Source organism: Phocoena phocoena, chromosome 13 (genome assembly GCF_963924675.1).
Source record: "Phocoena phocoena chromosome 13, mPhoPho1.1, whole genome shotgun sequence".
In the NCBI taxonomy this organism is placed as follows: domain Eukaryota; kingdom Metazoa; phylum Chordata; class Mammalia; order Artiodactyla; family Phocoenidae; genus Phocoena; species Phocoena phocoena.
The window spans coordinates 60012705-60028853 of NC_089231.1; the positions used below are offsets into that span (position 1 = coordinate 60012705).

The following is a 16149-nucleotide window of genomic DNA, read 5'->3' on the forward strand; positions in this document are numbered from 1 at the left end:
CTTGTGGAGTTGTGTACCAAGTGGGTGTCAGTTGGACATTGAACTTGTATAGGCCCAGGGTATTTTCATATTTCAAAGGAGATTTTTTTCCACCACCCAGTGTCCTGAGCAGAAGCTTACTCTCCCCTCCTCGAGTGATTTTTATTTTACTTTCAGTGGGGGTGCATCTCTGCAATGGGTTGCCTTGGTGCATTGATCGAAACCTCTTCTTACACCCCTGGCCTGTTTCTGGTAACTCCCACCATCCCCTCCTGCCCCCCTTAACACATACCCTTGTGCTCATGGTTTCCAATCCCTTAGGCACTGCGGACACTAGGGAATTTTCCTTCTTTGTGTGTGTGAGTTCAGCTGTGTATAAATTTTTGCTTGTTACATTTTCTCTAACATTCCTAGCTGTTTAGTGGGGGTGGGGCTCACGATGGCTCCCTGTGCCGTGTTGCCAAAACAGGATGTGACCGTTCTTGGGCCCTGGAGTAACCCTATGTGTCTTCTGTCTCCTGACCCAGCACTTCATCCCTGCCTCCTTCTGTGGCTCCCCGACCCCCGATGACCTCAGAGCCTTTCCTTTTCATGGCTTCTCCACGTTGTGCCTCCTCTTCACTGTCTTCTCTTGGGGTGGCTGCTGTGGCCTGAATGTCTGTGTTGCCTCCAGGTGCATGTTAAATCCTAATCCCCAATTAGATGCTATGAGGAGGTGGAGCCTGTGGGAGGTGATTAGGTCATGAGGGCGGAGCCTCTCCCACTTCACAGGGATTAGTGTCCCCCTAAGAGGGACCCCATACAAGCACCCTCATTCCATCCATCACGTGAGGGCACACTGGGACCTGGCCGTCTATGAACCAGGAAGCGGGTCCTCACCAGACAAGGAATCTGCCAGCATCTTGATCTTAGATTTCTCAGCCTCCAGGACTGTGGGAAATCATGTCTGTTCTTTCTTATTTTTATTTTTTTATCCAAAATGTGTTTATTGGGGTGGTTTCCCATTCATTTTGATTCCAGGGGCTTTTAGTGCTGCTTCCGTCTGAAAGAGCACCCTCCTGTAAGCCTTGCTTTTCCTCCTGTAGGCTGGCAGAGGACGGTAGAGCAGCCAGCGCACAAAACTACTGTTTGTGCATGGCTAAAGACGGTGGTGGTTTTATAGCATCCTGGGCATTTCACATCCATGAAGTAGGAGGTGGGGCTCTGCACCAGGCGCTTCTTCTTGTGTTTCCTCTTCTCCTCTTCTGGAGAGGGATGAAGGAGATCCTTTGCGAGAAGCATGTTCTTGTGGGGAGGTCGTCACCATCAGAAAAGGTGAGGTCTGTTCTTTAAGCCCCCCAGTCTCTGGTATTTTATCAGAGCAGCCTGAATGGATTAAGACAGTCTTTCTACTTTTTTCTCACCCAGTGGGTGAGGACGTTTTTCTGTGTGTCATTATATTCAGGCTATCAGGTGTCCATAATGTCTGGAAACAAAGGTGTACAGACATAGCAGAGGGTTTTATTGCTGTCATGCTCCACTTCAATAGCACTGTCTGTGATTTCAGAGTTTGTGGTCCCCCTTGTAAGAAAAAGATGTGTGTGGGTGAGTGGGTGTGAAGCATGTATGGGCAGAGTCCTCGTGCCTGGGCGCCTCCCGGACCCTGACCAGGTTGTCATCGACCGCCGCAGAGTCACTCAGGCCTCGGCCCTGGCCAGTCAGTGGACAGAAGGACGGACAGGCCAGGTGGACTAGGCAGCCGTCCTATGTGGGAGCCTGGCGGGCTCTGTGGGCGCCTCAGGGAACACGCAGCACCTGCTCTACTTTGCTGACCTGAGTTTGGAGGGAGGGTGGCAAGCTAGAGAGCAGGATGGGGAGAGCAATCCCCGGTGTCCTGAGTGGTCTCAGTTATGTGCCTGCTAACTTAATAACGAGGTGACATGGGATGGAGTGGAAGCATGAAGAACTGGAGGTGTCTGGTTAAGTCCTTTTCCCAAACGCCGAAACATGAGTCTGGGGTGTGTGTGTGCCTGTGCATGCAGCGTCAACACAGGGATCTGGAGGGAAACGGCCTTTGTGTGTCCTGCCCACACCCCGAGGGCAGGGGTACGATTGGACTAGAGCCCCGTCAACCAAGGGAATGACCTCCAAGTCCGGGAGATGCAGAGCTCAGGGGCCTGGAGGGTGAGGAACAGGGCAGGAAGCACAGGAGGCCTTGGCAGGAACAGCTTTAAATGCTTCAGCCATGGGGCTTCCCTGGTGGCGCAGTGGTGAAGAATCCAACTGTCAGTGCAGGGGACACGGGTTCGATCCCTCATCCGGGAAGATCCCACATGCCGTGGAGCAGCTAAGCCTGTGCGCCACAACTACTGAGCCTGTGTTCTAGAGCCCGCGAGCCACAACTGCTGAGCCCACGTGCCTACAGCCCGTGCTCTGCAACAGGAGAAGCCACCACAAGAAGCCCACGCACTGCAACGAAGAGTAGCCCCCGCGCGCCACAACTAGACAAAGCCCGTGCGCAGCTACAAAGACCCAACACAGCCAAAAAAACTTAAAGATAAAATGTTTTAGCTGTAAATGACAGTCTTGCTGTCTGGGAAGAAAGGGTGTGTGTGTACAGTTAAACAACCGTAAATAGCACTAATGGCTGATTCACTGTTGTTGGAAGGGATGGGCGAGAGCCGGGCGAGGCCTGTGCTGGTGCCCAGAACCCGGCCCTGGAGCCATATCTTGGGGAAATCAAGGTGGAATCATATCAGGGTTTTCAATGAGGCTAGTGAAGGCCGGGCGGCCCCCTCACCGTGGGTCCTGGCCAGGCTGGGACTTACCCACGCCTCTGACCCAGCAACCCTCCCCTCTCCTCTGTCCTCTAGACCTTGGCGCAAGCCGCACCTCCTCCTTTGCTGTGAACTTGGAAGGAGGAGGCCGGTGGGCAGGTGGGCACTGGAGGGGTGGACGGGAGCTCTGTGCAGCCGCCTGGATGGGGGGCCACTGGGGAAGCTGCCGGAGGAGGAGTGGGTCCAGGAGGAAGGGCATCTGCCGCCTGCTCTGACCCACTAATGCCGCTCTATAGAACTAATTTCTACTTTGGAAGTGTTCATTAAGCTGCTGCTTTCATCTCTACTGAGAAAATTATAGGAAGAAGGAGGGCAGAATTCACCCTCAGAGTGAGCACAGGCCCTCTCAGCCCACCTCACCCCTGCTCCCCCCGGACTGTACCTGGAGTCCCACCTCTACTTAGTGACATGCAGCGCATCCTTTAAGATTCTCCCAGCAATGACACCTCCTTCTTGAAGCCTTCCCCAGCACTCTTTTTCTGAACTCTTTCATGAGGCCCTTGCAGATTCTCATGCAGTTGTAAGAAATACTACAGAAAGGTCCCATGTACCCTTTACCCTGTTTCCCCCAAGTTTTTGTTTGTTTTGGTTTTTCGGCCGCACTGCAGGGCCTGCAGGATCTTAGTTCCCTAACCAGGGATTGAACCTATGCCCCCTTTGCATGATTGAACTCGCGCGAAGCGCAGAGTCTTAACCACTAGACTGCCAAGGAAGTCCCTTCCCCAAGTTTTATTAAGTAACGTAAAACTCTGGTATGATCTCACAACTAGGATATCACATGGGTTCAGTCAAGCTACAGAACGGTCCTATCACCACAGGAATCCCTCACGTTGATCTTTTATGGCCGCACCCGCTTCCCTCCTGTCCTAGCTCCCATCCTGCACCCCTGGCACCCACTGCTGTGGTCTCTGTTTCTATAATTGTGTCATTTCAGGAATATGACAAATGGAGTCACACTGTGTAACCTTTGGGGACTGGCTTTTTTCACTCAGCAGCATTCTCTGGAGATGTGCCCAGGTTGTGGACACATCTGTGGTCTGTGCTTTTTTTTTTAATTAAAATTTTTTAAAATTTATTTTTCACTGCGTCGGGTCTTTATTGCTGTGTGCGGGCTTTAGTTGTGGTGAGCAGGGTCTAGTCTTCATTGTGGTGCGTGGGCTTCTCACTGCGGTGGCTTCTTTTGTTGTGGAGCACGGGCTCTAGGTGCGCAGGCTCAGCAGTTGTGGCGCACGGGCTTAGTTGCTCCGCAGCATGTGGAATCCTCCCAGACCAGGGCTCAAACCCGTGTCCCCTGCATTGGCAGGCAGATTCTTAACCACTGTGCCACCAGGGAAGTCCCCTTTTTTAAAAAAAATTATTTTTGGTTGCATTGAGTCTTGCTGCGTGTGGGCTTTCTCTAGTTGCGACAAGCGAGGGCTACTCTTTGTTGCGGTGTACGGGCTTCTCATTGTGGTGGCTTCTCTTGTTGCGGAGCACAGACCCTAGGCGTGGGGGCTCCAGTAGTTGCAGCACGCGGGCTCAGTAGTTGTGGCTCGCAGGCTCGGTAGTTGTGGCGCACAGGCTTAGTTGCTCCGCGGCATGTGGGATCTTCCCGGACCAGGGCTTAAACCTGTGTCCCCTGTGTTGGCAGGCGGATTCTTAAGCGCTGCTCTACCGGGGAAGTCCAGCGTCTTTTTAGCTGAGGAGTGGTCCACGGTGACCATGCACCACAGGGGGCTTAACCAGTCTGGTTGAAGGACATCTGGGTCGTTTCCAGGTTAGGGCGGTTATGAATAAAGTTGCCGTGAACGTCTGTGTGCAGGTTTTTGTGGGAACGTCGGCCTTCATTTCTCTGGGATAAATGCTCAGTTCCTGGGTCACATGGTAGTTGCGTTTTTTTTTTTTTTTTTTTTTTAAGAACGTGCCCAACTATTTTCTAGAGTGGCTGCACCGCTTAATGTTCTCACCAGGCATGCGCAAGTGCTCCACTGCTCTGCGTCCTCACTGGCATTTGCTGTTGTCACTTCATTTTGGCCATTCTGATAGGTGATATCTCTTTGTGGTTTTAATGTGCATTTCCCTAATGGCTAATGATGTTGGATAACTTTTCAGGCCATATTTGCCACCTGTGTGTCCTCTTTGGCATCTTCGTGTCTTTTGCCCATTTTCTAATTGGATTGCTTATTTTACTGTTGTGTGTTTTTTTTTTTTTTTTTTAAACTGCTGAGTTTGGGGAGTTCTTCTAGATACTTGGTCAGATAAATGGTTTACAAGTATTTTCTCCCGCTCTGCAGTTTGTCTTCCATCCTTTCAGCAGGGTCTTCCCCAGGGCAAATGTTTAATTTTGATGAAGTTCAATTTATAAATATTTCCTTTTATGGTATCAATTCTCAGAGCTCTGCCTAGACCTAGATTCTGAATATTTTCTCCTGTGGTTTTTTGGGGGTGGGGTTAAGTTTTACAGTTTTACGTTTTACATTTCAATCCATGGTGTCCGTTCTGAGTTCATTTTTGTATAAGGTGTGTGAGACTCAGGTCAAGGTTCATTTTCTGCCTATGGGCCTCCAGTTCTGGTACCATTTCTTGAAAAGGCTGCCTTTGCTCCATTGAGTACCTTTGTCAGAAATCAGGGGACGTATGTGTGTAGGTCTATTTCTGGGTGCAGTTCTGCTCTGTTGATCTCTGCCCACACAGCTTCGATTACTCAGCTGTATAAATCTCGAAAGTGCTTCCTTGGTAGGTGTCTACTCCAGCCTGCAGTTTGAGGGTCTCACGGGATCCCTCAGTGGCATTTCGGATCTCACATCTCCGATTTATCTGGTATATATGTGTGTCTGCACGTCCTTGCCCTTGTCAAGCACTCAGTAAATATTTGTTGAATGAGTGAAGGTTTTGTCATCTTTATCTTGAGAAAGAGCTATAACATTATCTTAAAATCTCTTGGCGGGGAATTTCTGACTCTGTAAGTGATCGCCTCAGGACAGTTCATACAGACCTGAGATTCCAGGTGAGGTCAAGTATTAATGTTTTGATGATGACTGAGGGCCATCAGATCGCCCTGTTTTGTTAGCTCTGAGGTTCAGGGGGTCCCTCGCTGGGGTCGTGCCACACCCGGTTGTCCCTGTGAGCGGGCAGCCTCCTCTCTGCCTGTTTCCTGTTATCACTGTGGGTGCCCAGATGGCCTTTCAGGCAGAAGCAGCGATGCTGTGTGAGCGGCCATCAGCTTCAGGCCACACTCACTCCCCCCAGAGATGTAAGACCCAGCCCTTCCTCTGCCCTCAGCGTGGTCTGTCCTGGCACATGGGAATCTTTTATACTGTGGAGGGCGGCTGTCAGCCTGTCATCTGCTGTTAAAATAAGGAGCTTGTGAATTTCAGTGACACAGACACAGTTCATGTGGCTTTTCTTAAAAAAGAATTAAACTGTAGCCAGAGGGACTTCCCTGGCGGTCCAGTGGGTAAGACTCTGCGCTTCCACTGCAGGGGGCACAGGCTCCACACCCTGGTCGGGGAGCTAAGATCCCGCATGCTGCACGGCACGGCCAAAAGATATATATATATATGTAGCCATAGCACGTATTTCTGGATAATTTAAACTCCGCCAGACAGTTAACCGCATCCAGTTTGTAATGCGGGAATAAACAACACTTCTCTTTTCAAAATTTACATTTGATGCTGGCGGGGGGGTGGTCTGTGAAATTTATACACTGTATGTGGTGTTAGTGACGTCATATGATTTGGATAACTTTTATCCTCAAATGCAGAATCAAGAGCCAGAGAAATAGAAATGCTTAGAAGATGCTGCCCGGTATGACTCTTTCCCGACTACACTGTCCTGGCATTTCTCTGACTCACGTGAGAACCATCAGACATTGAGTGGTATGATCATGGGCCAAAGAAGCTGTTTTCATTTTTCCCCTTCAGTCGTCAGAAATTATTCAGCATTGAAAAGACGCCAAGCTGTATATATAGTTACGCATCTGTGCAGAACGTCTTGCTGTTGAGCAGTTGATTGCCAGCATTTGAGTCCCTGACATAAGGATGAGCCTGGGAGAAATGAGAGAGAGACCTTGAGCCTCCAGGGTGCTTCGCCTTGGGCTGGTCAGTTCCTGTGCTGAGAGAAGGCTTGTGTGGGAGGCTTGGTTCTCATTTGTCCCCCAGCATCACAGATGTTCTTTTTTGTGACCCACAGCAGGTTGACTGGGACAAGGGAATGTCCAAAACACAGAAACGTTCATCAGGTGGTTGGTGTTTGAGCATAGATGTTCTTCAGCTTTGGACGCTGGGAGCCCAGGCAAAGCTGTATTTACTCACCAAGCCCATACTTGTGTGGATGATTTAACCCTGAGCAGTTGGAGTAGCCTCTTGGTGGTTGTTTGCCCGTCTCACGCGGCTTCCCCTCTTCCGGCTGGAGGTCTCTCCATAGTCTGAGCAGGTCTGGGAGCCGGAAGGGGCTGTTTGGGGGAAACCAGGGGTGGTACGTTGCGGCACCGGGTACCGTTTCCATACCCCCCGCCCCAGGACTATTGGTCAAGGCGCTGGGAGGGGGGGAGGGGGCTGCGAAGAGGCTTGTGGATGTTCCATCATCTGTGCTTATTCACGGGGTTTAGCAAAAATGTTTTTCATGAGTGAAACAAAGTCACTTCTGAAAAATCCTCCATTATTTTTGTGGTTCCTAGCAAATAGGACAGTTTAAAGATGATGTAATTTTATGCAACAAGTGCCTGTCTGTCTGGGTCTAATGCGTGTGTTTAAAACACTCTTAATGATCGAGAGCTTTACACGCTCCTCCTGGAGGAGTCGTAGGAACTTCTCTGGGTGAAATGAGATGCTTTCCTTCTGGCCAACTGAGTCCATGGTTGGGCCGCTCGCTTCCTTTTCAACTTTGAAGTGTCGCTGGGAGTTTCTTGTTGTTTCCAAGGGTTCTCTTGTGTAGGGTTTGGGTTTGGATTTATTTTTACACCAGGTCACTACGTGATGGGGCCCAGGTGTCACATAACCCTCACATTGTCGTATAACATTGCACATTGGGATTGCACGACAAGTCACTGCTGAGCCATCGCTCAGAGATGGTTTCTCAGCCTCGGCTCTGCGGGTGTTTTGGGCTGGATAACTCTTTGCCGCGGGAGGCCACTCTGTGCCCTGTAGGATGCGTAACAGCCTCTCTGGCCTCCACCCATTGGATGCCAGTAACAACCCTCCATTTGTGCCAGTGTCTATGGGCAAAGCCAAGTGTCCCCGGGAAGGGAGGGGCCCCAAGTTACCCCCAGTTGAGCACCACCGGCTGGGAGAGAGAGACCACGTGCACAGTCTGGCCCGACATCTCTCCCCCAGCTCCCCTGGAGCTTCGGAGGGAAGCATCCCTGCAACCAGATGGGCATGTGGTGCTGTCCACGTGCCCCTGGCCTTGACAGTGGAGTCGTGTTCTTCCTCTTGAGGGAGGTATGGTTTGACATGATTGTGAGGGGCTGCATAGGCTGTTCTGGTACCTTCGGAAGCCTTCTCGTCTCCCTCCTCGCCCTGTACGGGCGCGCGCGCACACACACACACACACACACACACACACACACACACACACACACACACACACACACACACACACACACACCGCTGAGCCTCCCCAGTGAAGTCTGAGCTCGGCTAATTATTAGATTTTCCCCAGGGGCAGGCTGGTGACAAGATGTGCAGAAAGCAGACACTGCTCGTTCGCCTTTGCTCTCAACCTCTTGACAAACATCTTCAGAGGTGCCCTTTGAAATGGGAAGGTGGGAGGGTAGACGTTTGGGTCTTTGCAGGAGGATTAGAAACCGGCAGTGCTCAGAGCAGGGAATACGGTGTGCTCCCTGCTCCTCGGCTTTTATTAGGAGGTGAGAGGGGTCTTGTAAAACCGTGCCGAGGACGAGCCCTTGAACCCTGTGACACTCGCCCCAGCTGCCTGATAGAAGAATCCCTGGGGAGGTTACAAACCCAGATGCCAGGCTACCCTCTGGCCGGTTGTGTCAGAACATCTGGGGGTGGGACCCAGGCATCTGAGGGGTTGGTGGTGTTCTGTTTCTCAGGCATCTGTGTTTTGTAAAACTTCCCGGTGCTTTTAGAGCAGCTGCCGTCACTGCCCTGGGAGGATGTTGTGTCTGGAGCATCTCTGTAATTGTAGCTAAATAGTTCCCACCTAGGAGTGGAGCTGTGGGTTGGTGAGATTGACGAAGGGTAAAATAAGAGTTTGCAGGACGGGCGTTTGGGGAAGAGGAGGCCTTGGAGTGACCTTTTTCCATCGAAGCAGAGGCCCAGACGCCGGGCGGCAGCGTGTAACTGCCCTTGGGCGTGAGTCGGTGCCCAGCCTCGAGTTGTGTGTTTATGACCACAGCAGTCGTAAAGGGCCATGACCATGGGGCTTCCTGGCCGTTAGTTATAGTTTTCCTAAAGCACATCACAGGCGGGATTCCATCCTGCTCATGACAGTGGAATTCATCTCTCTCAGGTTCGTTAGAACCTGCCACTCGTCAAATTTGCTCTGCCCCTCACTGCCCCTTTAGTTGTCTTTTTGCTCTTCTATCCTTTCCCTCTTTCGCTCATCTGCAGTGTGCACACTTGTAGCTGTTGTGGATTGTGTTGTTTGTGTGTGACTCTGGTTCTCCAGGTGACAGCGGGACAGGAACCCGCATTAGGGGGCAGGGTGGCTGTGTGGTCAGTCTCTCCTGTCCTCCTGGTAGCCTCTGAGCCTCTCATGGGGACTTTGAAACCACCCACCCGAGCACTGGGACTTTGTTTCATTCAACTGAACACATTGTCAGTAAAAGGACACTCTTGGGACTTCCCTGGTGGTCCAGCATGCTTTCACTACAAGGGGCGCGGGTTTGATCCCTGGCTGGGGAACTAAGATCCCACATGCCTCGTGGCGAGGCCAAAAATTTTCTTCTTAATTTTTGAAAAGGGAATAAAAGGACACTGTTGAATTTAATGTGTATAAAAATATGACTTTTACGTTAAACAAATGGGACTCAGTAGGGAAAACATAAAATAGTTGATTTCTCCCCACAATTGCCTAATTCTAATTTATCTTATGAGTCTAGTCCTCCCTTGCTTCTTAAATGAAATCTAGATCTATAATTTCTGTGGTCACTCTTGAATAATACATAGCCTTCTGTTCACTTTTAACTCCCCCAAATAGTCTCATTTCTGTAATTAAAATAAGCATTCTTTTATAATGGTCAAACTCACTCAAGGCCATGGTATGTCCCACCAGTGGGCCCATCTGACCAGTGGGTTGGCTTTCTTGTCTCTTGTTTTTGGGGCCATTTCAGCAGAATGAAGTGAATTTGGTTTGGGAAAGCGTTTGCTACTTTATTATTGGGTGCATAAAAATTCATGATTATCATACTTGGTAGGTGGTTCTTCTGTTATTAAATGCATTATCTCTGTTAGTGCTTTTGCCTTGGATTCCAACGTGTCTGATGCTGCTCTCAGTATCACATTGTACCAATTTTGCTACATCGGCTTTCTTTGCAGTGTTGTTTGCTGGTATAATGTTTTTACTTTTTTGTTCTCAACTTTTCTGTGTCATGTTTTAAGCAGTTTAAGGCTGAGTGTGTATGAGAGGTAATCCATGTTTATCTTAATAAGTGAGTTTGTTCCATTTAGAGTTACTGTGATTGCACTTAGAGTTGGACTTGCTCTGCTATGTTATTTACTTTTCCTGCCACCATGTTTTTTCTTCTTCTTTTTTTTAACCTTCCTGCATTCCATCAAAAATACAGGGCTTGTTTTTTTAATTCTCTCTCTGTTGGTTTAGAATTTATATCTCTGTTCTTTGCAAATTTTAACAAACATACGTAAAAGTGCATTTACCATTCTCCTGAAGGACACAGACTCCTTCTGACACTGACTTGCTGAAAATAATTTAGTGTCAAATCCCTGCTACCCCATTTTAAGGTCCATTTTATTTTAATTGTAAGTACTTATGCTGATTCACCTTTTACATCTAAATTTACCAACTTTGGGTACCATTTTCCTTCCAGGTTCTGTTACTTCTTGCTGGGATGCATTTAGGGTTATTTCAGTAAGCATAAGTAGGAGATAATCTCTGCACAGAGGCCCCTGTCTATCTAAAAAATACTCTCAAATGGTAATTTAATTGGGTAGAGAATTTTAGCTTAACAGTTGTTTCCCTCAGCGCTTCTAAAGATACAATTCCATTATTTTTTGATACCTGTTGCTGTTGTAGCAACTGTCAGCCTAACTGTTGTTCTTTGCTGGTAATCTGACTTTCCCTCTGGTTCCTTTTAAGTTTTTCTTGTTACCACTGCAGTTTCACATGCAGTGATTCATCTTGATGTGGATTTCTTTTTTTTTGTAACTTTTATTTTAGTTTTAATGAGATATAATTGACATGCAGCGTTGTATAAGTTTAAGGTGTACAGCATAATGATTTGACTTATATCATTTATTTTTTACAAGAGAACAAATCCACAGTTTTATCTACTTTTCATGGTACTTTTTTTTTTTTTTTTTTTTTTTTTTTTTGCGGTACGCGGGCCTCTCACTGTTGTGGCCTCTCCCATTGCGGAGCACAGGCTCCGGATGTGCAGCGGCCATGGTTCACGGGCCCAGCTGCTCCGTGACACGTGGGATCCTCCCGGACCGGGGCACGAACCCGTGTCCCCTGCATTGTCAGGCAGACTCTCAACCACTGCGCCACCAGGGAAGCCCTATCTACTTTTCAATAAGTTTAAATCCTTGAAGGGTACAGCATCACACGGATTCTGTGTCCAGTGGCGTTAGCAGGAAGGTTGCTTCCAAATTTGGCATGAACCATGCCACTGTTTCCATGAGTGCGAGTTATCTTTCCCCAGATTACTCTGGTTTTAGATTTTCCACCAGGAGTTACTGTGTTGTTCTTTGCTCTGCACATATAAGCACATCTCTTGCCTAGATAGAAATCAGTTTCATCTTGAGCATATACACCATCAATTTTCAGGAGAGCTGTGTGCTCCCTCTGGTTCCATAGACCCTGCTTATAGTCAGCAAAAATGGCCTTGGACCACAGCCTTCCAGACATATTTGTCATTTTAGAAGTCCCGTTCCCAGCAGGCTGGAGCACCCATTCTTGGAGGTCAGGGGACCAGCACCGTCAGTCCCATGTCTCCTCCATTCTGTCTTCCCTGTTGCTGGATTCCATAGAAATCATGAGCTGGTGGAGCCTCGGAGCCACGCCAGGGCCTCATTGAGGCATATAGCCGAGCCTACCCCACTTATTTGCCCCCAAAGTTTCATATATCATTAAATGATTATCACAGTAAGTTTAGTAAACACGCATCACCTCATATAAATACAAAATTAAAGAAATCAAAAAAAATATTTTTTCTTCTGATGAGAACTCTTAGGATTTACTCAGAACAAATGTCCTATATGTGGATTTCTTCTTATTTATCCACCTTGGGACTTGCAATGTGTTCTCATTTCTTATTGATTGTGGTGGCCCAGCCTGTCTAGCTCAGGGTATGTTTGCTGATGTCTGGGTCCAGTTGCCCGGCAGTGTCTGGCAGGCATAGCTGATGGCGCAGAGACTGGTAACAGAAGGTCTCAGTCGGAGCTTCTGGAAGTGAAGATCGGTTTCCCCGAAACACAGGCTCTCTGAGGCAGCCACCGTGTAAATCTTACTGGAGTGCATTGGTCTAAAAGAATAAATATATTTCAATTTTCTTATTTCACCTCGAATGCTCTTCATGAAATAACAGTTTTAGTCAGTTTCATAGTCAACAGCATTTCCCTCCAAAAACGTTTTGCCTTGTCTCCCTTTCCATACTGGAGGACTTTCCTTTCTGTCTGTAGCTGTTCACTGGAGCCGCCACCGCCATCCAACTAAAAAGCTTCGGAACCCTCTGCTCTGAGTTTACTAGTGCAGTTTTTATTGTTGTTGTTGTTTGTTTTGCAGTACGCGGGCCTCTCACTGCCGCGGCCTCTCCCATTGCGGAGCACAGGCTCCGGACGCGCAGGCTCAGCGGCCATGGCTCACGGGCCCAGCCGCTCTGCGGCGCGTGGGATCCTCCCGGACCGGGGCATGAACCCGCGTCCCCTGTGTTGGCAGGCGGACTCTAAACCACTGCGCCACCAGAGAAGCCCCCACTAGTGCAGTTTTTAAACGATAATTTTATGCATTAACCATTTGCTGGAGCGCAATATTGTCGTTCTAGCTAAGTTACTCTATATACTAAGAAGTCTTTGCATTTATGGGTCTTACAGATGTATTTTTGTCCCCAGTTTAAAGTAGGAAACTCAGAGTGAGCGAGTAGGCGATTTTGGTTTTCTCTTGCAAAGTTATTTTTTATAGGTGCTCTTTTTAATTTATTTTTTAATTGAAGTATAGTTGAGTTACAGTGTTGTGTTTCAGGTGTACAGCAAAATGATTCAGTTATATATGTATATATACGCATATGTGTATGTGTATATATGTATATTCTTTCCCATTATAGGTTATTTAAAAAGAATGCATATAGTTCCCTGTGCTGTACAGTAGGTTCTTGTTGGTTATCTATTTTATATATAGTAGTGTGTATCGGTTAATCCCAAACTCCTGATTTATCCCTCCCAGTCCTTTCCCCTTTGGTAACCATGAGTTTGTTTTCTGTGTGTGTGGGTCTGTTTCTGTTTTGTATATATGTTCATTTGTATCTTTTTTTTAGATTCCACATATAAGCAATATCATATGATATTTGTCTTTGTCTGGCTTACTTCACTTAGTATGATAATGTCTAGGTCCATCCATGTTACTGGAAATGGCATTATTTTAGTCTTTTTTATGACTGAGTAATATTCCATTGTATGTATATATATCTATACACACACACACACACACACACACACACAGCACATCTTCTTTATCCATTCATCTGTGGATGGACACTTAGGCTGCTTCCATGTCCTGGCTATTGTAAATAGTGCTGCAGTGAACATTGGGGTGCATGTATCTTTTCAAGTTATGGTTTTCTCTGGATATATGCCCAGGAGTGGGATTGCTGGATCATATGGTAGCTCTATTTTAGTTTTTTAAGGAACCTTCATACTGTTCTCCATAGTGGCTGCACCAATTTGCATTCCCACCAACGGTGTAGGAGGGTTCCCTTTTCTCCACACCCTCTCCAGCATTTATTATCTGTAGACTTTTTGATGATGGCCATTCTGACCGGTGTGGGGTGGTACCTCATTGTAGTTTTGATTTGCATTTCTCTAATAAGTAGCAGTGTTGAGCATCTTTTCATGTACCTTTTGGCCATCTCTGTGTCTTCTTTGGAGAAATGTCTATTTAGGTCTTCTGCCCGCTTTTTGATTGGGTTGTTTTTTTTTTTTTGATATTGAGCTGTATGAGCTGTTTTTATATTTTGGAGATTAATCCCTTGTTGGTTGCATCATTTGCAAATATTTTCTCCCATTCTGTAGGTTGTCTTTTTATTTTCTTTATGGTTTCCTTTGCTGTGCAAAAGCTTTTAAGCTTAATTAGGTCCCATTTGTTTATTTCTGTTTTTATTTCTGCTATTCTGGGAGGCAGATCCAAAAAGATGTTGCTGTGATTTATGTCAAAAAGTGTTCTGTTTTCCTCTAGGAGTTGTATAGCAGCCAGTCTTACATTTAGGTCTTTAATCCATCTTGAGTTTATTTTGTGTATGGTGTTAGGGAGTGTTCTATTTTCTTTCTTTTACATACAGCTGTCCAGTTTTCCCAGCACTATAGGTACTCTTAATGCAAAGCCCCGTGGGTTGATAGCATGATTTTTGAGGAGCTAGTCTTTAATATTTGGAGATAAGTTGGTCAGTAAACACACATAATTAGAAAACTACCTTGGGAGATTTGGGAAATCTAGCGGACCATTTGCAGAGAATGAAGGCATGGTGTTTCTTTTGCTTTTGGAACGGAAACTAGAGCTGCCTCTTGTAAGCTTGCCCTGCAACACCCCGCCCCCGAACACATTCTGCCCAAGAGCTGCCTTTTCAAGTCAGGTTGGACTGACCTGGTCCGTGGATGAGTAGCACACAGCACTTTGAGAGTTGGGAGGGAAGCTCACCGACTCCTTCTTGGCCAACTTCTACCCTGCTTGGCTCTAGCGCTACAGCGTATCCACAGACCGGGCTCCACAGAGTGAGAAATCACAGAAGAAAACCTCAGCACCAGGTGCTGTGTTGGAGTGGGGGTCCAGTTAACTCGTGGAAGACACCACAGAAGCCTGGAACTGGTGGGTTTCAGTGCTTGTCATGCGCATCTGAGGAAACATCCCTGAAATGTGGGGGCAACGCTAAGGGGTGGCAGAGGGGTGCTGCCAGGAGGCAGGTTCCCCGGCAGGACTGGGGTGTGTGCACAGTAGGGGAGAGGCAGTGACCGAGGGCTGCCTGCCAGGAGCATGAACGTGCCTTCCTGTAGAAATCCCTCTGCGTATCTGTGGCGTCTGTGCCTGGGATGTTTCTTCCCTTGTTATTAAGGACGCATGTTCCAGAGATGCACGCCAGCATCTGTCAGAGTAATTCAAGAACGGACGAGAGCATTATTTATCTTGGTGAAGTCTGGTCAGGGAGGGCTGTGTGCACGTGGATGTGCTGGACGGAGGGTCGCCCCCGACGGCTGTGATTGTAAAGAGGAGCGGGGAGTGACGTAGCTTGTCTCTGGGTTATTAAAACAACCATCTCCTTGGAAAACAACTGAGCGTCTCCCGGAGCCTGTTTTGCTGAGCGAGTTTGGAGGCGAATGTGTCCTAGTAATTAGTTAGTAAAGAAATAGTTGTATGTTGCTCTTTTACTCACTCACCTCCATCTGCCTTGTTTTTTCCATTAACGGAAGTCCAGTCTTTAGAGCTCTCTTAACTGCGGTCAGGGAAGCGGAAACCTGCTCAACTATGAGAAATCCTTAACAAATAAGATAATGGCCATTTCGAGATAGTGCTTCATGCTTGGGTTTATTTGCACCTTTCAGCCCCTGTGAGGGGAACTGTTTCATCACCCCCATGGGACAGACGCAACCGAGTGGTCTCCTCACCGCACGCCTCATGCGGGAGGATACTTGCTTTTGGCGAGCATTTCGAAGTGGGATGAGTGGAAGGTTGAAGGGTCTTGGGATTTTTGTTGTGAAACCTCGGTCAGGTCTGCAAAAATGATATGGGTGCTGACGGCAAAGTGCACAACCGAGAAAAGACTGCGGGATGGGAAATGTGAGTGGAATAACAGCTAAATAGAAAACTGCAGGAGACGAGAGGAGAGGGCCCGATGCACCCACCGGCGAGGAAGGGCGTGAGGGAAGTAAGCAGAAACTCGCACATCGGTTAGCGGGTGCCGTAAATTGCGATGCGGTTGCTGCCGGGAGTTCATTTCTCTGCGCTCATCACATCAGGTTAATGG

At 47.8% G+C, this 16149-nt stretch overlaps 2 protein-coding genes and 1 pseudogene across 3 annotated transcripts in view; 1 reads left to right on the forward strand and 2 right to left on the reverse strand.

Moving 5' to 3' along the window:
- MTCL1 (microtubule crosslinking factor 1) overlaps nt 1-16149 on the forward strand; it is a 120910-nt gene that overhangs the window by 20831 nt on the left and 83930 nt on the right. The window lies entirely within an intron of this gene.
- Nucleotides 1006-1260, reverse strand: LOC136132889 (small ribosomal subunit protein eS27-like). The gene has a single exon (XM_065889932.1). The coding sequence runs from the start codon at nt 1258-1260 to the stop codon at nt 1006-1008; it is 255 nt and encodes an 84-aa protein (XP_065746004.1).
- Nucleotides 11499-11828, reverse strand: LOC136133183 (large ribosomal subunit protein eL33 pseudogene; annotated as a pseudogene).